Source organism: Dermochelys coriacea, chromosome 6 (assembly GCF_009764565.3).
Source record: "Dermochelys coriacea isolate rDerCor1 chromosome 6, rDerCor1.pri.v4, whole genome shotgun sequence".
NCBI lineage: Eukaryota > Metazoa > Chordata > Testudines > Dermochelyidae > Dermochelys > Dermochelys coriacea.
Genome location: NC_050073.1, coordinates 5185208 through 5204647, shown reverse-complemented (window position 1 = coordinate 5204647; position 19440 = coordinate 5185208). Strand labels below are relative to the sequence as shown.

Here is a 19440-nt window from a genome sequence, read left to right as displayed (position 1 = left end):
CACCAAGGATCAGAGAGTGGCTTTTCCCCTTCTGGCTCAGTGAGAGGCCACTCTGCTTCAGTGCAGTCCTAATGACATTATTATGTACAAAAAGATTCAGGCTCATGGGGCCCAATCTCTGTGTCTGAGGAGGACGATGAGATATGCCCATCAGAGAGCTCTCAGTGCCAGGGGGCAGGAAAGCTATGAGCTCACACTGGGTGCAAGGAATGTTTTGCACATGGAGATGGGCAATTGCAATTGACCAATCCCTGATGCTGGGGACCATCTCAGTTTGTGCAGTGATTTAAAGGGGAGTTATCACCTCGGAAGAGTTAGCTCTGGGCCTGACTCTGCTCATTCTCCTGTCAATGGGGGATACCCCCTCCTTGCCCCTGAGCTGGTCTCAGAATCATGCCCCACCTCACCCCAATGGATTCAGGACAGACAGGCAGACCAACTGACAACACTGGATTAATTCTGATTAAAGAACAAAAAAGTGTATTTAACTATAAAGAGATAGGTTTTAAGTGAGTACAAGTATTAAAGCATTAAAGTCAGAAATTGTTAGAATAAAAATAAAGATAAAATGCTTTGTAGTACTAAATCTTTACAAAGTAGGTTTGGTTTAAGGTAAAATTTGTACCACGTGCTTCCAACTGCTGTACTGACCAATCTTCAGGTTAGGATTCCTCCCAAAGTTAAAGAGCTGAATTCTTTTGTCTTCTCAGGTAGAAAAGAGAGAGAAGGACAGAAAGAGATAACTTGGAGTGCTTTTGCCCCTCACTTTTATACTTCAGTCACCCTTTGAAATGCATTTCCCTGAGAATGACCCCTATGTAAAGTTCTTTGCAGCTGAAAGCAAGGAGACATGGAGTCTCGTGAGGGGGAGATTTTACACTATTGTTTGCCTAGATCAGATCTGTTTGTTCCCACCCTTTTCCTTGCCAAAAGAATGGCCACTTGGTAGGTGATGGCCCATCACTTTTGATGGCACCTGGCTGGGGCATCAGCTTGATCTTTGTCTTTAAGGGACGGGTTTGCCCACTTCCCAGACTTGTCTGGTAAACACATGATTCCAGCTTATGTTCATAACTTTACACATAACATTGCTACATAGATTTTATCAAGATATTATTGATCAGAAAGTTATTAGATTTTAAATAATACCTTACAAGGCATGTATTATACAAAGGTTATTTCAGGAGTCTTTAGGGTGTGAATACAGGGGTGCATTCAGTCACACCAGTTAAACCCCACCCTGCCATAGACTGTGGGGATTAAACTACCCCCAGTTCAGGCCTGGCCATGATGGCTGAGCCCTCCCCCGACACTGTGGGCTCATCAGTCGTGAGCCCGACACTGTGGGGGCAGGGGAGGGTTCTGGCCAACTGCCATAACTGCCACTTTGGAAGGTCCTATTCTCATGGGGGAGGGGGGATCCCTCACCAAACCCTCAAATCTATTGATTTTTTTAAAATCAAGTTGGGATGTTTTCCTAAAAACTCTGCTCTAGGAATGATTTTGGGGCCGTTCTCTGGCCTGTGTTACATGGGAGGTCAGACTAGATGATCACACTGGTCCCTTCTGGCCTTGGAATCTATGAATCTGTGCTTTTAAAAATGTGGAAAATAAAAATTAAGCAGGTCAATTTTGAGCCTTTGGCATTTTATTTCCCCTCTTCTCCCCACCCACTATCGAAATGGTTCATTGAGACGGTTAGTGTCTTGCTTTGCTCTGAATGGAACCATCCTGCTGCTGTGGTGGGGATGGGTAATAAAGTATCTGAGGATCCCATTTTATTTTTGTTTTTGTTGCCCTGTCAGGAATTTTAAAAGAAAAACCCCCTCCCCTTGTATTAGTGACTCCTTTTCAATATGGGAGTTAAAATTCCTATGTCTGGGGATAATTTTCCATCCTCCCTCTCAGGCTGAGAAGGTCCTTTCCCAGCCCTGAGTGGCAGTTAGCTGTTTCCCTTCCACTTAAACTGGGGCAGGGAGAGAGTAAACAAAGCTCTGTATTAGGGGTGGGGGTGAAATGGGACCTTCCAAAGGGGCAATTAGAAATAAACACAGCCTTATATTGCATGGGATGGGGGGTTAGCATGAATGGGCCCAACTTGAAGTAGACTCAGGTGTCCCCGGCTAATAGATATTTGTATCACAGGAATGGGGCTTTCTCAAGGTCAGTGGTGCCTGAGAACCCGCTTTCTTCCCCCCAAAATGCTCCTTCTACAAAGGCAGAACAAGAACTGATGGTTGGAAGCTGAAGAAAGATTAATTCAAATTAGAAATAAGGCACCAGTTTTCCACCGTGAGGATGATTAACCATTAGGACAAACTCCCAAGGGAAGTGGTGGATTCTCCAGCTCCTCATGTCTTCAAAGCCTGTTGGGACACCGTTATGGAAGATGCTTTAACCAAATACAAGATATTGTGCTCAATACAGGAGTAACTAGGTGAAATTTAATGGCCTGTCTTATACAGGGGTCAGACTAGGTGATTTTATACAGGGGTCAGACTAGATGATCTACTGATCCTTTCTGGCCTTAAAATATATGAATGTCTGAAGCCCTTTTCCTATCCTGCTGCACATTCACCTTCATCAATGTTCCCCCTCCACATGGATGTTGGTGCAATAGTTGGTTGCGTCAGGATTATGGAGCATGAAAGTTCTTATGGAGAGGCACACACGGCACCAAAGTATACGGGAATTCTCTGTAGTAATTCATGAAGAAAATTCCCTTCTGTACCTAACAGGATCTTATAATTTAAACCTTTAAGAATGAGTAAATAAGGTGTCACTGGTGAACAGCACTAACAACAAAAGCAGGAATTCCTTAATTAATTAAAATATTTGTGTTACAATAATTAGCAACTTTTTTTTTTTGCTTATTTTATAGATTCATAGATACTAAGGTCAGAAGGGACCATTCTGATCCTCTAGTCTGACCTCCTGCACAGCGCAGGCCACAGAATCTCACCCACCCACTCCTACGAAAAAACCTCACCTATGTCTGAGCTATTGAAGTCCTCAAATCATGGTTTAAAGACTTCAAGGAGCAGAGAAGCCTCCCTCAAATCACCCATGCCCCATGCTACAGAGGAAGGCGAAAAACCTCCAGGGCCTCTCCAATCTGCCCTGGAGGAAAATTCCTTCCCGACCCCAAATATGGCGATCAGCTAAACCCTGAGCATATGGGCAAGATTCACCAGCCAGATACCCAGGAAAGAATTTTCTGTAGTAACTCAAAAATTTTACAATTTCAGAATCAAAGTGAACAAGTGCAACAGATATATCAATTGAGTAAATGTCATCTCACTAATGGTGAACCATGCATCTTATTAATTACACTGGAGGTTAAATCGAATCACAGAAAAATTCTAAAATGTGACCCTCAGCTATTTCCATCAGAGATTTCTGTGCTTGATGGCAAGTAAGTTGACAGAAAACAAAATGCATTTGGGGTATTATATTAAAGTACTGTACAGAACTGCATCTTTTCAGATACATTCTATGACTGTTCAGAGAAACAAATGTTCCTAGGCCAGATAAATCATTCATCTGCCCTCTCTTTAGCTCTTTTCAATGTAACTTGTATATAATATTAATATTTAAAATAATATTCCAAATATTGATTAGTTCAGTAGAGGACATCAAAGTTATCTAAATAAACAGTAGCACTAATTAGAGCAAAGGTGCTGTCATTACAGGTACAAACTGTTCGGATGACATACAACACTGGATACCATTTTATATGTTTCCAAAAATTTGATCAAATAGAGAGTTGGTGTTTCTGTGGTGGAATTCTGGAATTTAAAAGGAAAGGAAGTGAAGATATTAGAGCACAGATGAAGAGTTCTCCAAGTAACTTGAAAAGTAAAGTGTACCAAGCCACAGTACTACTGCGCAACTCTCCCAGCAACATTAAAGCCTGGTTTAACTAGTAGTGTAGTGTGTCTGGTAACAGGGGAGTATCCCTGTAAGTTGTTTGAGAGTCCTCTAATGATGTTCACTGTGATCTGTGTTTTAGAAGCCATCAGAAATCAGTCTGAGCATAGTCTGCATTAAGCTCTTTCTAGTGTCTTTCTATATCAATAATAAACAAGAGTATTTGGGGGCCAGGTGTGCCTGATAGTTTCTTCATCTATATTTTGTTGTGCGCCAAGCAAAATACACACGCTAATTATAACAATTTTTTTTCCCATTTATAACACATTGAAACAAGTTCTGATACCTTAGCCATTGCTCCGGTTCTTAATTTCTCTGATTTATTTTGTCCAAAAAGCAAGCGGTGTTAGTCCCATAGACTTCTTAATTTGTAACTGTCCATATAATTTGTGTGAAAACATTACCCCTGGATCTGCCACAATTTGGTGTGACTATTGCTTTTGGTTGATTATTTTGTGCATGTGTTCTAGCTACTGTGAAATGAGATACAAAACGGAAACGTATTTGGCGGGGAGCAGCCCAGACTCAGAGTTTCAGCTCTGGGAATGGCATATTCTTGTCTCACCACAATGGCGCGCCGGGTGCGCCGAGAAATATTTTGTCACCGTCAGCCACTCCCCTTCCAAGTCCAGATTTGAATATTGCATTATTAAATAATGTGTAATTCTGTATATCCACTGTTAGGAAACAGGTTTCAGAGTAGCAGCCGTGTTAGTCTGTATTTGCAAAAAGAAAAGGAGGACTTGTGGCACCTTAGAGACTAACACATTTATTAGAGCAGAAGCTTTCGTGAGCTACAGCTCACTTCATCCACCAAATGCATCCGATGAAGTGAGCTGTAGCTCACGAAAGCTTCTGCTCTAATAAATGTGTGAGTCTCTAAGGTGCCCCAAGTCCTCCTGTTCTTTTTGTTAGGAAACAGTGGCTTCTAGCCCACGAACGCTTATGCCCAAATAAATGTGTGAGTCTCTAAGGTGCCCCAGGACTCCTTGTTGGTTTTGTCATGAAATTCAGTCCCATTTGTTATGGCAAAGTGTTTGAAAAGGCACCGCCCGCTGATGAATTACTACAAAATGCTCCTTGTGAATAAGGAATGGGACTATGGGAACCAGCACCAGGGAAGCGGCTTCACCCCGTCTCCCCTAGCGGCTCCCCCTGCACCTCGCTTCCCCGACCGAGATGATTAAGGGTTAAACCCACAGAGCGCGGGGTCCTCCACAGCCTAGACACGCCCAGGAATTCCTGCGCGAGGGGGGCGGGCTAAGGGAGGGACCTTCTCGTGCCCGCCGCGGAGACCTGGGGGCCGAGCCCGGCCCGAGCTGCGCGTGCGGGAGCGAGCCCCCTCTGCAGGCTGCGGCCCCGGCGCGCAGGGCGGTGAGCGGGGCCCGGGGAGGGAGGGAAACAGCCGCAGAGGCTGCAAATCGCTGCCCGGCGAGGAAGCTGCTGGGGGGGTCGGAATAGACCCGCGCCTGGGACCGGAGCCCCCCCCCGCCCCCCGAGAGCCCGGCCGACCCCTCCTGCTCGCTGCCGGGGGCTGCCGGGTTCTGACCCCTTCCCGCAGAGCGGGCAGCGGCCGGCGCTGGAGGCGGGGCTGCGGGGGGGGCGGGTCCTTTCGGCCGGTTCCTCTGGCCTGTGCCTCGGGGGCTGGGACCGGCCTGCTCGGGACAGCGGGTTCGGCGCCGGGCTGGGGCCGCTGCACACACTGGCGATGGGAGGCGCGGGGGGAGGCTGCGCTGAGTCCGTGGGTACCGCGGGGGGAAGGTTCCTTCTGTGAGCGCCCCGTCGGCCAGCGTGCTGGGGATTCAACCCGGCACCTCCGAGCTCAAAGCCGGGGCTGCTCCTGCTTGAGCTGCAGCTCTCTGGCTGGGGCTCCCAGGGTCTGTCTAGAGCAGGGATGGGCAAACTTTTTGGGCCAAGAACCACATCTGGGTGGGGAAATTGTATGTAGGGCAGGGGGTTGGGGTACGGGAGGGGGTGCGGGGTGCAGGAACCGGCTCAGGGCAAGGGATGGGGCAGAGGAAGGGTGCAGGGTGTATGGGGGGCTCAGGGAAGGGAGTTGGGGTGCAGGAAGGGTGCAGAGTGCAGGAGGAGGCTCAGGGCAGGGGTGCAGGAGGGGTGTGGGGTTTGGCAGGGGGCTCAGGGCAGGCAGTTGGGGGGTGGGGTGCAGGAGGGGTTCAGGCTCTGGTTTGGTGCTGCTTACCTGAAGTGGCTAAGGGGTGGCACCGGGGCCAGGGCAGGCTCCCTGCCTGCCTGCCCGGGCCCCAAGCTGCACCACTCCAGGAAGCAGCTGGAACCAAGTCCCAGGGGGGTTTGCAGAGGGCTCCGGGCACTGCCCTTTACACGCCTCCAGGTACCTTCCCCGGAGCTCTCATTGGCCGTGGTTCCCCGTTCCCAGCCAATGGGAGCTGTGGGGGGTGGTGCCTGGAGGTGAGGGCAGCATACGGAGCCCTCTGCCCCATCCCGCCCAGGGGCCGCAGGGACGTGGTGCTGGCCGCTTCTGAGTGTGGCATGGGGCCTGCAGCACCATGGGGGGCAATACCATGGGCCGGATCCAAAGCTCTGATGGGCCGGATCCGGCCCACAGGACATAGTTTTCCCACCCCTGGTCTAGAGGGCAACTAAAACTTGCAGCCGGGCTGTGCCAGCTGATGGGGCTCAGCCAAGGGGCAGTTTAATTGTGGTGCAGACATTCGGGCTTCTGCTGGAGCCTGGGCTTTGGGACCTTGCTCTGTGTAGCTCAAGAAGAGATAAAGTTGGTCCAGAAGGAGATATTACCTCCCCCACCTTTTCTCTGTAATATCCTGGGACCAACATGGATACAACAGTGTAATGCTAATTCCTGCCCAAGAAAGAGGGCAAGCCCTAGGAGGGAGCAACTGGAGAGTGAATCAACCCTGCTCACACCCCACAATGTCACTCCAGTGCCTCACATTCACCCTGCAGTAGTGGCTCCAGCAGGGCCCTATGGGGCTGGCTGCGCCCAGTGCCCTGCTCTGGGCGTTGCATCATGGCTGGAGGGGCTGCAGTGCTACTCAGGTTTGGTCTGCCCAGCCCCCCAGCATGGTGACAGAGGGTTGGGTGTGCCGGCTAAATGTAAGTGGGGCTGTGACTTGGTGCTCCAGGTTGCTGCGACACTCACTGAAGTTTGGCCTGCCTGTCCTGTCATGACAGAGGATCAGGAGGATGCCACCCCAGAAGTGGTGCTACTCTTTGTGACAGAATACAACGCCCACAGCAGGGGGCCAGGCTTAGTTCCCAGAGCCACTGCTGTGTGGTGAATCACAGACACAGAAAACACTGTCCACTACTTTTTTTACACTGCGCAAACCTGCACCCATAATAATGGTACAAACTTTCAAACCTCCCAAGGCCCTCCTGGTTCCATGGACCAGTGTACATCTGCAGCATCTGCAACAGCTATTCCTCTACCAGTGTGTAAACTTTGCCATGCTGAGTTGGGTTGTTTGTCCTTTCAGATGTCGGTGACGTTTGAGGATGTGGCCTTGTATTTCTCCCCAGCGGAGTGGGCACTGCTGGGCGAGGAGCAAAGACAACTTTACAGACACGTCATGTGGGAAAATTACCAGATTCTGGTCTCGTTAGGTGAGGAGCTGTGTCTGTGAGATCAGGGCCCCAGTGCACTGGGCGCTGCACAGAGACACAGTAACTGAGATGGAGCAGTGGTATGAGTGGTTGGATGGAGAAGTGTCTATGGGATTGGAAAGAGGGGTCCATGTGTGTGGATGGATAGAGGCATGTTTAATGGAGCAGAGCAGCCCTTTTATTGGGAGACAAGGTTGGTAAGGCAATATCTTTTATTAGGCCAACTTCTGCTGGTGAGAGAGACAAGATTTTGATCCACACAGAGCTCTTCTTCAGGTCTGGGAAAGGAAAACTACTCTCTCTCTCACCAACAGAAGTTGGTCCAGTAAAAGATATTACCTCACTCAGATGATCTCTGAAATATCCTGGGACTGATACAGCTACAATTACACTGCATATCTTCAAGGGAATGCACTTCCACCCATGTTCACTAGGGCTTCACAGTTTAGTGCAAAAGAATTCTGTCTCTTGTAGTTCCCCGGACAGAGCACATAGGCAGAAAAGGGTTGTGTGTTCGTTAGGTCTACAGGATGAAAGGCCAGCCAACGCCACAGTTAAGGTGAAAGACAGACTGGGGGTTCATCTGTGCTGCAATACAAGACCCCCGGCATGGCTATCGGTGGCCTGGGTTAGTTGACTCAGGATGTGGAGCTCAGGCTGTGGGGCTAAAAATTGCATCGCAGATGTTCATGCCCGAGTTGGAGCCTGCGTTCTGGGACTCTCCCTCCAAATATCCACTCCGCAATTTTACAGTCCAACAGCCCAAGCCCCCCAAACCCAAGTCATCTGACCCAGGCCAGCTACAGGTGTTTTATTCCTATGTAAACATATCCGCAGGAGAGAGGGCGGTGCTGGGTAACTGAGTAACTCTCCTAGGGTAAGGAGAAATATCCAGCATTTGTCACATCTGTTCCCCTCAATCCCTTCAGACACCGCAGTCCTCTCCATCTGCCCTTTCCACAGGTGTCAGGGTGTTTGCAACTCAATATCCCACCACTGCCGGGCACCAGGAGTGTTGACCATAAGTTGCAGTACATGTTTCCACAGAAAAAAATTGCCTATTAGCCTTCACATTTAGCTCATTGCCTAATTAACAAACATTGCATATGGAGCGGTGCAAAGTGCAACAGTTGTGTAGCTGGAAGTGCTTAGCTTAGATCTAATGGGCGGTGATGCTTTTCTCTAAGCAGGAATCCAAACCCCCAAGCCAGTGGTGATCTCCAGCATAGAGCGAGGAGAAAATCTGTGTGTGCCGGGTCCCCCAGAAGATGAAGATGGGGACATCCTGAGAGGAACCCATCCAGGTGAGGAAGGAGTTAAACTGATGTGCAGGGATAGAAGGAAGGCAGCTGGAATCCTGATACATTGTGGCCCAAGTGACAATAAATCCCTGATTGTTAGTCTTTTAGTCTATTGTTAGGCTTTCTTTGAACAATATCACATTGTCAGCTCTCATTCAATTCATGATCCTCTTTAGCCACCACATTCTTTTCTACTGTACTGCGGCAAAGCCAGTTATCCCCCATTTTCTATTGTGCATTTCATTTTTCCTTCCTAGGCGAACTAATTTGAACTTGTGTGTGTTCAGTTTCATCTTGTTGATTTCAGACCAATTCTCCAGTTTGTCAACATCATTTTGAATTCTAATCCTCTCTATCAAAGTGTTTGTAACCCTTCCCTGACTGTCTGAATCATTGGCCGAGCAGCACTTGGGAGTCTCCGTTCCAAGTTCAGGCCCAATTTTATAGGTACTCAACATTGTTCCATTGCTTTTTTGGGCTCTCAGTTGACATTAATAAGGGATTTCGTTATTACTCCCCAGGACTGGTTGGGAGGCAACATCATGTTGTGGGAGTGAGGAAACCTGGACTCTATTCCTCATTCTTCCATGAGCTGCTGGCAGATCTTGGACAATGTTGTATTAATTCATATAGACTACATGGGCCCAGAGAGACAAAGATGTTAACATGACGCTGTTATGGCCAGCATTGAACAGTGTTAAATAAGGTTTGGGATTTGGAATACAGAGATAGTAGCCTGCTCAGTACCATGGAAATCACCATGAAAAATTCTTTCTAACCTTTCATTAAGTATACAGAAAAAGAAGGAAAAAGAGTTAAGGCGTTTTAGGTATAACGTAAGACTTATTTTGACAATGTCCCTTGTTGCCTTTCCCTTTAGCAGGAGAGAGTCTTTAGACAAAAGGCCTCTGTTTGAAAGTCTTTTTGATGGTATTAAAGATGGTAATAACTGTCCTTCTGGGGAAAAGAGAAGCAGCTAGTTGAAATGGGCTGGAGCTGTTGTTGCTATTATTAAAATCCCATCCCATTTCATAGATTCATAGATATTAAGGTCAGAAGGGACCCTTATGATCATCTAGTCCGACCTCCTGCACAATGCAGGCCACAGAATCTCACCCACCCGCTCCTGATATACCTCTCACCTATGTCTGAGCTATTGAAGTCCTCAAATCATGGTTTAAAGACTTCAAGGAGCAGAGAATCCTCCAGCAAGTGACCCGTGCCCCATGCTACAGAGGAAGGTGATAAACTTCCAGGGCCTGTTCCAATCTGCCCTGGAGGAAAATTCCTTTCTGACCCCAAATATGGCGATCAGCTGAACCTTGAGCATGTGGGCAAGATTCACCAGCCAGATACCCAGGAAAGAATTCTCTGTAGTAACTCAGATCCCACCCCATCTAACATCCCAACACAGGCCATTGGGTCTATTTACCATGAATATTTAAAGATCAATTAATTGTCAATATCATGTTATCCCATCATACCATCTCCTCCATAAATTTATCAAGTTTAATCTTAAAGCCAGATAGGTCTTTTGCCCCCACTGCTTTCCTTGGAAGGCTATTCCAAAACTTCACCATTCTGATGGTTAGAAACCTTTGTCTAATTTCAAGTCTAAACTTCCCGATAACCAGTTTATATCCATTTGTTCTTGTGTCCACATTGGTACTTGAGAGCTTAAATAATTCCTCTCCCTCTCCGGTATTTATCCCTCTGATATATTTATAGAGCGCAATCATATCTCCCCATAACCTTCTTTTGGTTAGGCTAAACAAGCCAATCTTCTTGAGTCTCTTTTCATAAGACAGGTTTTCCATTCCTCGAATCCTCCTAGTAGCCCTTCTCTGTACCTGCTCCACTTTGAATTCATCCTTCTTAAACATGGGAGACCAGAACTGCACACAGTATTCCAGGTGAGGTCTCGCCAGTGCCTTGTATAATGGTACTAAAACCTCCTTATCTCTACTGGAAATACTTTGCCTAATGCATCCCAAGACGGCATTAGCTTTTTTCATAGCCATATCATATTGATGGCTCATAGTCATCCTGTGATCAACCAATACTCCAAGGTCCTTCTCCTCCTCCTTTACTTCTAACTGATGCGTCCCCAGCTTATAACTAAAATTCTTGTTATTAATCCCTAAATGCATGACCTTACACTTCTCGCTATTAAATTTCATCCTATTACTATTACTCCAGTTTACAAGGTTATCCAGATTTTCATGTATGATATCCTGGTCTCTCTCTAAATTGGCAATACCTCCTAGCTTTGTATCATCCGCAGACTTTATTAGCACACTCCCACTTTTTGTGCCGAGGTCAGTAATAAAAAGATTAAATAAGATTGGTCCCAAAACTGATCCCTGAGGAACTCCACTGGTAACCTCCCTCCAGTCTGACAGTTCACCTTTCAGTATGACAGGCTGTAGTCTCCCTGTTAACCAATTCCTTTTATCCACCTTTCAATTTTCATATTGATCCCCATCTTTTTCAATTAACTAATAATTCCCCATATTGCACGTTATTGAACGCCTTTCTGAAATCTAGGTAAATTAGATCTACTGCGTTTCCTTTGTCTAAAAAATCTGTTACTTTCTGAAAGAAGGAGATCAGGCTGGTTTGACACGATCTACCTTTTATAAAATCATGTTGTATTTTGTCCCATTTACCATTGACCTCAATGTCCTTAACTGCTTTCTCCTTCAAAATTTTTTCCAAGACCTTGCATACTACAGATGTCAAACTAACAGGCCTGTAGTTACCTGGATCACTTTTTTTCCCTTTCTTAAAAATAGGAACTATGTTAGCAATTTGTTGCTGCTAGCAGGCTGGCTCACAGGACAACTGAAACAGTTGCTGGTAAAAAAGCACTTTATTTCCCTTCCCACAGCCATATATATACAGCACTTGTTTATTCCTTTTCTGTTGTTTATCACCCAATGTTCTCATCATTCTTATCTTTGGGTTCCATTATCTTGTGGTGGTAAAGACTCTCAGGTGCTGCTTATATCATTAGTCCTTAGTTCAGCCAAAGTTTAGTCCTCAGTCCAGCCAAAATCTTCTGGCCTTGTCCTTCAACTTGTTACCCGCAGCCCCGCCTCTTGTACTGTTCTTTTCCATTACTTGGTACACATTTCTAAAACATCTGATACTCAGCATTTCCCACAGCAATTCTCCAATCATATGGTACAACCCCTGAGTTTACAGATTCATTAAAAATTCTTGCTAATGGGCTTGCACTTTCATGTGCCAATTCCTTTAATATTCTTGGATGAAGATTATCTGGGCCCCCCGATTTAGTCCCATTAAGATGTTTGAGTTTTGCTTCTACCTCAGGTATGGTAATATCTACCTCCATATCCTCATTCCCATTTGTCATGCTACCATTATCCCTAAGATCCTCTTTAGCCTTATTAAAGACTGAGGCAAAGTATTTGTTTAGATATTGGATCATCCTAGATTATCCTTAACCTCCACTCCATCCTCAGTGTTCAGCGGTCCCACTTCTTCTTTTTGTTTTCTTCTTATTTATATGGCTATAGAACCTTTTACTATTGGTTTTAATTCCCTTTGCAAGGTCCAACTCTACTCGAATTTTAGCCTGTCTCACTTTATCCCTACATGTTCTGACCTCAATAAGGTAGCTGATCCCTCCCATCTTCAACTCCCTGTATGCTGTCTGCTTTTTCTTAATCACCTCTCTGAGATGCTTGCTCATCCAGCTTGGTCTACAACTCCTGCCTATGAATTTTTTCCCCTTTCTTGGGATTCAGGCTTCTGATAGCTTCTGCAGCTTTGACTTGAAGTAATCCCAGGCCTCCTCTGCCTTTAGATCCATAAATTCTTCAGTCCAATCCACTTCCCTAACTAATTTTCTTAATTTTTGAAAGTCAGCCCTTTTGAAATCAAAAATCCTAGTCGCAGATTTATTTTTGTTTATCCTTCCGTTCAGTTTAAACTGAATTAGCTCATGATCACTTGAACCAAGATTATCCCCTACAACCATTTCTTCTATGAGGTCCTCACTACTCACTAAAACCAAATCTAAAATGGCATCCTCTCTAGTCAGTTCAGCAACTACTCGATGAAGGAATCCATCAGCTATCGCATCTAGGAAAATCTGAGCCCTATTATTATTGCTAGCACTCGTCCTTCAATCTATATCTGGGAAGTTAAAGTCTCCCATGATCACGTAGTTTCCATTAGTATTTACTTCATTAAAAACATTAGAGGGCTCTATCCATAGCCAAATTAGATCACGGCGGTCTATAGCACACCCCAAGCACTATCCCAGGGGAGGCTCTCGTAGTTTTCTTCCCCAATCTGATTTTTCCCCAGACGGACTCTGTCTTATCCATTCCATCGCTTCTTATTTCTTTACATTCTACCTCATCATTGATATACAATGCTGCTCCACCACCTTTGCCTTTATTTCTGTCTTTCCTAAACAGCACATCCGTTCAATACCTGTAGTCCAGTCATGACTACTATTCCACCATGTTTCTGTTATCCCTATAATATCTGGTTTCACTTCCTGCACCAGTAGCACTAGTTCCTCCATTTTGTTACCTAGGCTCCTCGCATTGGTGTCCTAGGAGACAAAACAGAACGAACCCACACGACGGAAGAGAAGAGAACAGCATGGATAGAACATGTGGCTTCTGACTAGGGTTTACTGATACTTGCCACTTCACGGCTGGAAAAACACAGGCACGGCACACGGTCTTATGAGCCAATTGGAGACCTGTCTGGCAAACCTGTCCAGTGTTGGTCTGTTCTGGACAGTGCGTTTGGCTGCTGCTTTGATCACAGGCTTACAGCAATGTGGCAAACTGGCATTTTTGCCCAGCTAAGGCAGATTCGTATTTACTCGAAGGTAAAGGGAGAAAAATAAGAAAGAGAAGAAATATGGTGAGGAATGAAAATAATTCATGAGGGTTAGGCGGGACGGAGACAAAATCTCACATTCCAGGTGATTTGGGGAAGTTAGCCAGAACTGGTAACGGTGGCAGTATCCTCCGGCTCCCTCTCTCTGGTCCAGTCTTGTTGGGACATTTTTTAGGATTAGGACGAAGAAGATCTGGGGTCCCAAAAGAGCATCGGGGTGGCAGCATGATGGTATCGCTCAGCACAGCAGTTGTTGGCACACTCCTGCTATTGCTGTTTTTTCAGTCAGCAAAGGTTGCATTCAGTTCCACTCCTTTATTTCCCCCCGAAAGTGTTTTCTTTTGAGAAACCCCAAAAGGAAGTAATGGGCAAAATAGCCCAGCCCCTCATTGTTTTTCTGCCAGTTAGGCCTAAATTCTAACTCGGTCATTTTGGTTCGTTAATGTCCAGTTCCGCACTTCTCTTGTTCACAGCCATCATTTTATCACTGTCCTTGAATTTCATTGTAGGCCTCTTTTGTTTGAACTAATTCCGTCATCTTGTTTATATTTTGCACCTTTTCCATCTTCGTTTATTGTTGTAGGATATTGTAACACTTCATAAACTTTCTCACAGTTTTTACAGTTACACTAGCAATTAGGGTAAATTTGTGTGCCCAATTATTACAACAGCAAGTTACTCTTTTGGCTCAGGTTCTCTCCCACCCTTTATGTATTTAGTATATAAGCTCTTCAACATCAGGGTGATCTCTCTCTGTGTAGTACTTGGTGCTATGAAACCACAAGCTCAGTTGTGCTACCACAATACAAAGTAACAGTCAAGCCTCAAATAGCTTCCCCTCTTGTATGTTGTGGAACTAGCGTGACCAGATATCAAGTGTAAAAAATCGGGACGGTGGTGGGAGGTAATAGATGCCTATATAGGAAAAAGCCCCCAAAATCAGGACTGTCCCTATAAAATTGGGACATCTGGTCACCCTATGTGGAACCCACTGTCCAAGCGTGACTATAAATGAGTAATTTGCAGTGCAGGGGAAAGTGCTTCTGTCAGTGATGTTCGTTCGGTCCATATGATGTCAATCAACGGCCTTTTGTCTTGGTGCAGATTTTCCAGACACAGAGGAGACCTGGGACTGGTCAGCAATCGGAAGCTCCTTGGGCTTCTTCCTCACACGAAGATGTTCCCCTGGAGCAGGTAGGGAACCTGCCCTCTCCAGCAGTGGGAGACGGAGAGCTCATTTCAGGAATCGTCCATCAGCTGCAAACTCTCCCCTCACAGAGCATTACAATACGGATTGAAGCCCAAACATGAGAAGTGCTACAGCTCCTCACCCAGACATCCCCCTAGAAACTCTCTCTCTCCTCTTATGCAGATTCCTTCAGTCTCTCCCCCTCCCTCATTTTCCATAGAACATGGAGCCATTCGGATCCATCACAGTGAGAGTCCTTCAGGAGAGAGGTGTCAGTGCTGGGTCTGTGGTGATGCTGTTCTCCCCACTGAGATGGGCCTCAGATTAGGGAGAGAATCGTGGGTGCCGATTTTCACATTTGCTTGGGGGGCTGTTATCAGGGCCTATGAGACACTGATTTCCTCCTCCTTCCCCAGCGCTGGGGCCCCTAGGAGATTGGCCTCTTCCACTCAACTGCCGATGGCCAGCCCTGCTCTGAGGGGAGAGGCATGGGGCTCCCATAGGCACATCCCCGTGCTGGGAATGTTAGTGGTATCCCTTTCTGAGCAGCACAAGAAATAACATCTGAATTCTCTTCCCCACCAACCAGGGGCGAGGAAACTGAGCAGGGCTGAGGGGCAGACTCCTGAGGAAGAGTCTGGCAACCTGGAGTCACGCAGGCCTTTCCCAGGGACATCAGTGGAGAGCCATTCCCAGAAATCTGAGCGGGGAAGGCACCACAAGAGGCAGTGCAGGCTCCAAAGGCAGAGGAAGCACCTGACTAGGAAGGAGTCACGAACCCGAAGACGCCATCAGAGGAGATCCAGACCAAATCCAAAGCCTCCAGCAGAGGGAAAAGCTGAGCCCAGAAAAAACCTATTTACCTGCCGTGTGTGCAGAGAAGAATTCAAGGTGCAGAGAGATCTGATAAGCCACCATCGGATGGTTCATAGGAGACAGGAACTGTATCACTGTAGTGAGTGTGGGGAGAGCTTTAGGAGAAAGAAGGAGTTCAGAGCACATGGGAAAGCTCACAGAAAGAAGAGAGACCATCCCTGTTCTGAATGTGGGAAGATATTCCACCAGTTATCGCATCTCACTGCCCACCAGAGAATACATACGGGAGAGAGACCCTATTGCTGTGCTGAGTGTGGAAAAAGATTCTTCCATATATCAGCACTTAACATCCACAAGAGAGTCCACTCAGGAGAGAGGCCCTATGCCTGCGATGAGTGTGGAAAGCGATTTATGGATTCATCAACATTTCGTAATCATCAGGCAATCCACTCAGAAAAGAGACCCCATCGCTGTAACCAATGTGGGAAAGGCTTCAAAGTTACATCAAGTCTTACTAGACACCTGAAAATCCACAGCGAAGAGAGACCCTTCTTGTGCCATGAGTGTGGGAAAAAATTTTGTCTACGAGAACATCTGATCAGACATCAGAGGATCCACACTGGGGAGCAGCCCCATTGCTGTGCTGAGTGTGGGAAAAAATTCAGTCTCCTTCAGAGTCTCAGGAGACACCGGGAAATCCATAGTACGGGGAGACTCCATTGCTGTGCTGAGTGTGGGAAAGTATTCGGTCATCCAAACAGTCTCACTAGACACAAGCGAGTACACACTGGCGAACTCTATCGCTGCACTGACTGTGGAAAAGGCTTTGTCCGTCTACAACATCTCACTCGCCACCAGAGAATCCACACTGGAGAGAAACCCTATTGCTGCACTGAGTGTGGGAAAAGTTTCACCCAATTGTCAGGCCTCACCAACCACCTGAGAATCCATTCAGGAGAGCGACCCTATCCCTGCACACAGTGTGGGAAGTGCTTTGCTCACTCATCATCTCTCTCTGAACATCTGAAAATCCATTCAGGAGAGCGACCATATTCCTGCATTCAGTGTGGGAAGCACTTTGCTCGCTCATCATCTCTTACTCAGCATCGGAGAACCCACCCAGGAGAGCGACCATATTCCTGCACTCAGTGTGGGAAGCGCTTTGCTCGCTCATCGTACCTTACTAAACACCAGAGCACCCACTCAGGATAGAGACTCCAGACCCTTGTATTCTATGGAGGAAACCTCTTCAATCTCTACTTCACCCTGTTCTCAAAGTATGTAAAAGAGGGAGAACTTGCTCCCACTCTGAAATGTTCCCACCTCTTCACTAAGTAGACACAAGTTTTGGTACTGGGTTTGTTAAAATTATTTTGTGTAGTTTTGGAGATGGAAGCATTTAACCGTAGAGATACCTAAACATTCCATTGTGAGCATTATGGGCTGCAGCTGGGACAGAGATGATTGGAGTCAGGACTGCACTTTGGAGTCCACGAATCAAATAAATCAATCAAACACCCACAAAACAAATTGATCAGCAGAAGCAGGCCAGTGTCTCCCTGTTCCTCAAGTGGGGAAATCCATGGCCATGCCTCTCTGTCGGAGGGCGATGATGAGATGCGACTTTATGTCACTGTTGTCTCATCGTTCTTGGAGGGAATAAAATAATACAATAGAATTATGAGTCTGAAATGGCTGCGTTGCCATGTGTGTAAGTGAAGACCTGCAATCTTCCCTGCAGTGCTGACTTTATCCGTGATTGCCTTTCTTTTTGGAGCAGATTATGCCAGCTGCATTTCAGTTCAATTGTAATATTCTCTAAACACTTATTCCCACTCTAGAAATGGGGGTGTTAGAGTTTTGAACTACTAAAAATCTGACAGAATACTCTGCTCGTGCTAAGCTTTATTTTGCTAATTTACTAGTAGTTAACTTGTTCTAACCTTTGTTCATTGTATATGCGACATCTGTCAGATGCAAGATGTATGCTCTCTTAAGGTTTGCCAAATATGAACTGTGTGCTAGGTACAGTTAGTGCAAATGTTTCCTTGATCTAATGCTACTTGTGTGCTATGGTCTACTGCCAGCTAAACTGTTGTGTACATAATTAGATAAGTAAAGGTGTGTAAGGTCTGTGGAATTTGGAATTTTCTGCCTCCTAAATGAGGAGAATATAAATATGAGCTAAACTGTGCTCATAGTTTGAAACAGAGTGAAGAGGTAACTGCTGCAAGACAGGTTTCAGAGGGGTAGCCGTGTTAGTCTGTATCAGCAAAAAAACTGAGGAGTCCTTGTGGCACCTTAGAGACTAACAAATTTATTTGGGCATAAGCTTTTGTGGGTTGTGATCCGCTTCATCAGATGCATGGAGTGAAAGATACAGTAGGCAGGTATAGACAGCACATGAAAAGATGGGAGTTGCCTTACGAAGTAGTGGGTCAGTGCTAACGAGGCTAATACAGTCAGGGTGGATGTGACCCATTTCCCAACAGTTGACAAGAAGGTAGGAATATCAGCAGAGGAAAAATATTACTTACTGTAGTGCTAATGAGGCCAATTCAGTCAGGGTGCTGGTAATGCCCCTCTGCCATGTACATTGTCCAAACCAGACAGTCTCTACGCAAAACAATAAATGGACACAAAACATACCTTCTTGTCAACTGTTGAGAATGGGCCACATCCACCCTGACTGTATTGGCCTCGTTAGCACTAACCCCCCACTTGGTAAGGCAACTCCCATCTTTTTATGTGCTGTCTATACCTGCCTACTGTATCTTTCACTCCATGCATCTAATGAAGTGGGTCATAACCCACAAAAGCTTGTGACCAAATAAATTTGCTAGTCTCTAAGGTGCCGCAAGGACTCCTTGTGGTTTTTTTGTTTTTGTTTTTGTTTTTTTTTGCTGCAAGACAGTTCTCTAGATTACCCATTTTTCCGGTTCTTAATTTGTCTGAGGACCAAGAAAGGTTAGTCATGGAGCTTTCTTGAATTGTAACTGTCCATATAATTTATGTGAAAACATTACATGTTGGTCTGCAACGATTTGGTTGACTATTGCTTTTGTTTGATTTTTTTTTTCATACATATGGTATGACTACTGTCAAACCAGATACAAAATAGAAACTCAGCTGGGTATGATATTTAGCAGAGTGTAGTCCAGACGCAGAGTTTCAGCTTGCGGAATGGCATATTCTTGTCTCACTTTTCAGGGCACTCTAAGTGCCATTAAAGTATTTTATTACTTATAGCCAATCACATCTCAGTTCTAGGTCTGAATAATTATTAAATTATTAATTTGCTAATAGACACTATTATGAATCTCAATCCATATTTATTCTGGTGAAATGTCTGAAAAGGCGTCTCTCACCCTGATAGAAAAAGAGTACTTGTGGCACCTTAGAGACTAACAAATTTATTTGAGCGTAAGCTTGCGTGAGCTATAGCTCACTTCATTGGATGCATTCGGTGGAAAATACAGTGGGGAGATTTACACACACACACACACACAGAGAGAGAGAGAGAGAACATGAAACAATGGGTTTTATCATACACACTGTAAGGAGAGTGATCAGTTAAGATAAGCCATCACCAGCAGGAGGGGGGGAGAAAGGAGGAAAACTTTTTGTGGTGAAAATCAAGGTGGGCCATTTCCAGCAGTTAACAAGAAGGTCTGAGGAACGAGGGGGGGGAAATAACATGGGGAAATAGTTTAC

The 19440-nt window shown here is 45.8% G+C and overlaps 1 protein-coding gene and 1 long non-coding RNA gene across 2 annotated transcripts; one reads left to right on the top strand and one right to left on the bottom strand.

Annotated features, from left to right (window-relative positions):
* Positions 1 to 5146: 5146 nt before the first annotated feature.
* LOC119856881 (gastrula zinc finger protein XlCGF26.1-like) lies at positions 5147 to 19031 on the top strand. The gene is made up of 5 exons (XM_038404951.2): positions 5147 to 5304; positions 7407 to 7533; positions 8724 to 8837; positions 14826 to 14915; positions 15500 to 19031. Exons 2-5 carry the CDS (start codon positions 7407 to 7409, stop codon positions 16936 to 16938), a joined length of 1770 nt encoding a protein of 589 aa, XP_038260879.2. The 5' UTR covers positions 5147 to 5304; the 3' UTR covers positions 16939 to 19031.
* LOC122460785 lies at positions 5710 to 6677 on the bottom strand. Its single transcript, XR_006282290.1, has 2 exons — positions 6531 to 6677; positions 5710 to 5813 (listed from the first exon to the last, which is right to left on the bottom strand). It is a non-coding gene; the product is annotated as an uncharacterized LOC122460785 (long non-coding RNA).
* Positions 19032 to 19440: the final 409 nt, after the last annotated feature.

Bases quoted from the DNA above. Each gene is read 5' to 3' on its own strand.
- LOC119856881 (XM_038404951.2), top strand. From the start codon at position 7,407: ATGTCGGTGACGTTTGAGGATGTGGCCTTGTATTTCTCCCCAGCGGAG. The intron at 7,534-8,723 runs GTGAGGAGCTGT...TTCTCTAAGCAG, and splicing joins CCAGATTCTGGTCTCGTTAG to GAATCCAAACCCCCAAGCCA. The intron at 14,916-15,499 runs GTAGGGAACCTG...CCCACCAACCAG, and splicing joins AAGATGTTCCCCTGGAGCAG to GGGCGAGGAAACTGAGCAGG.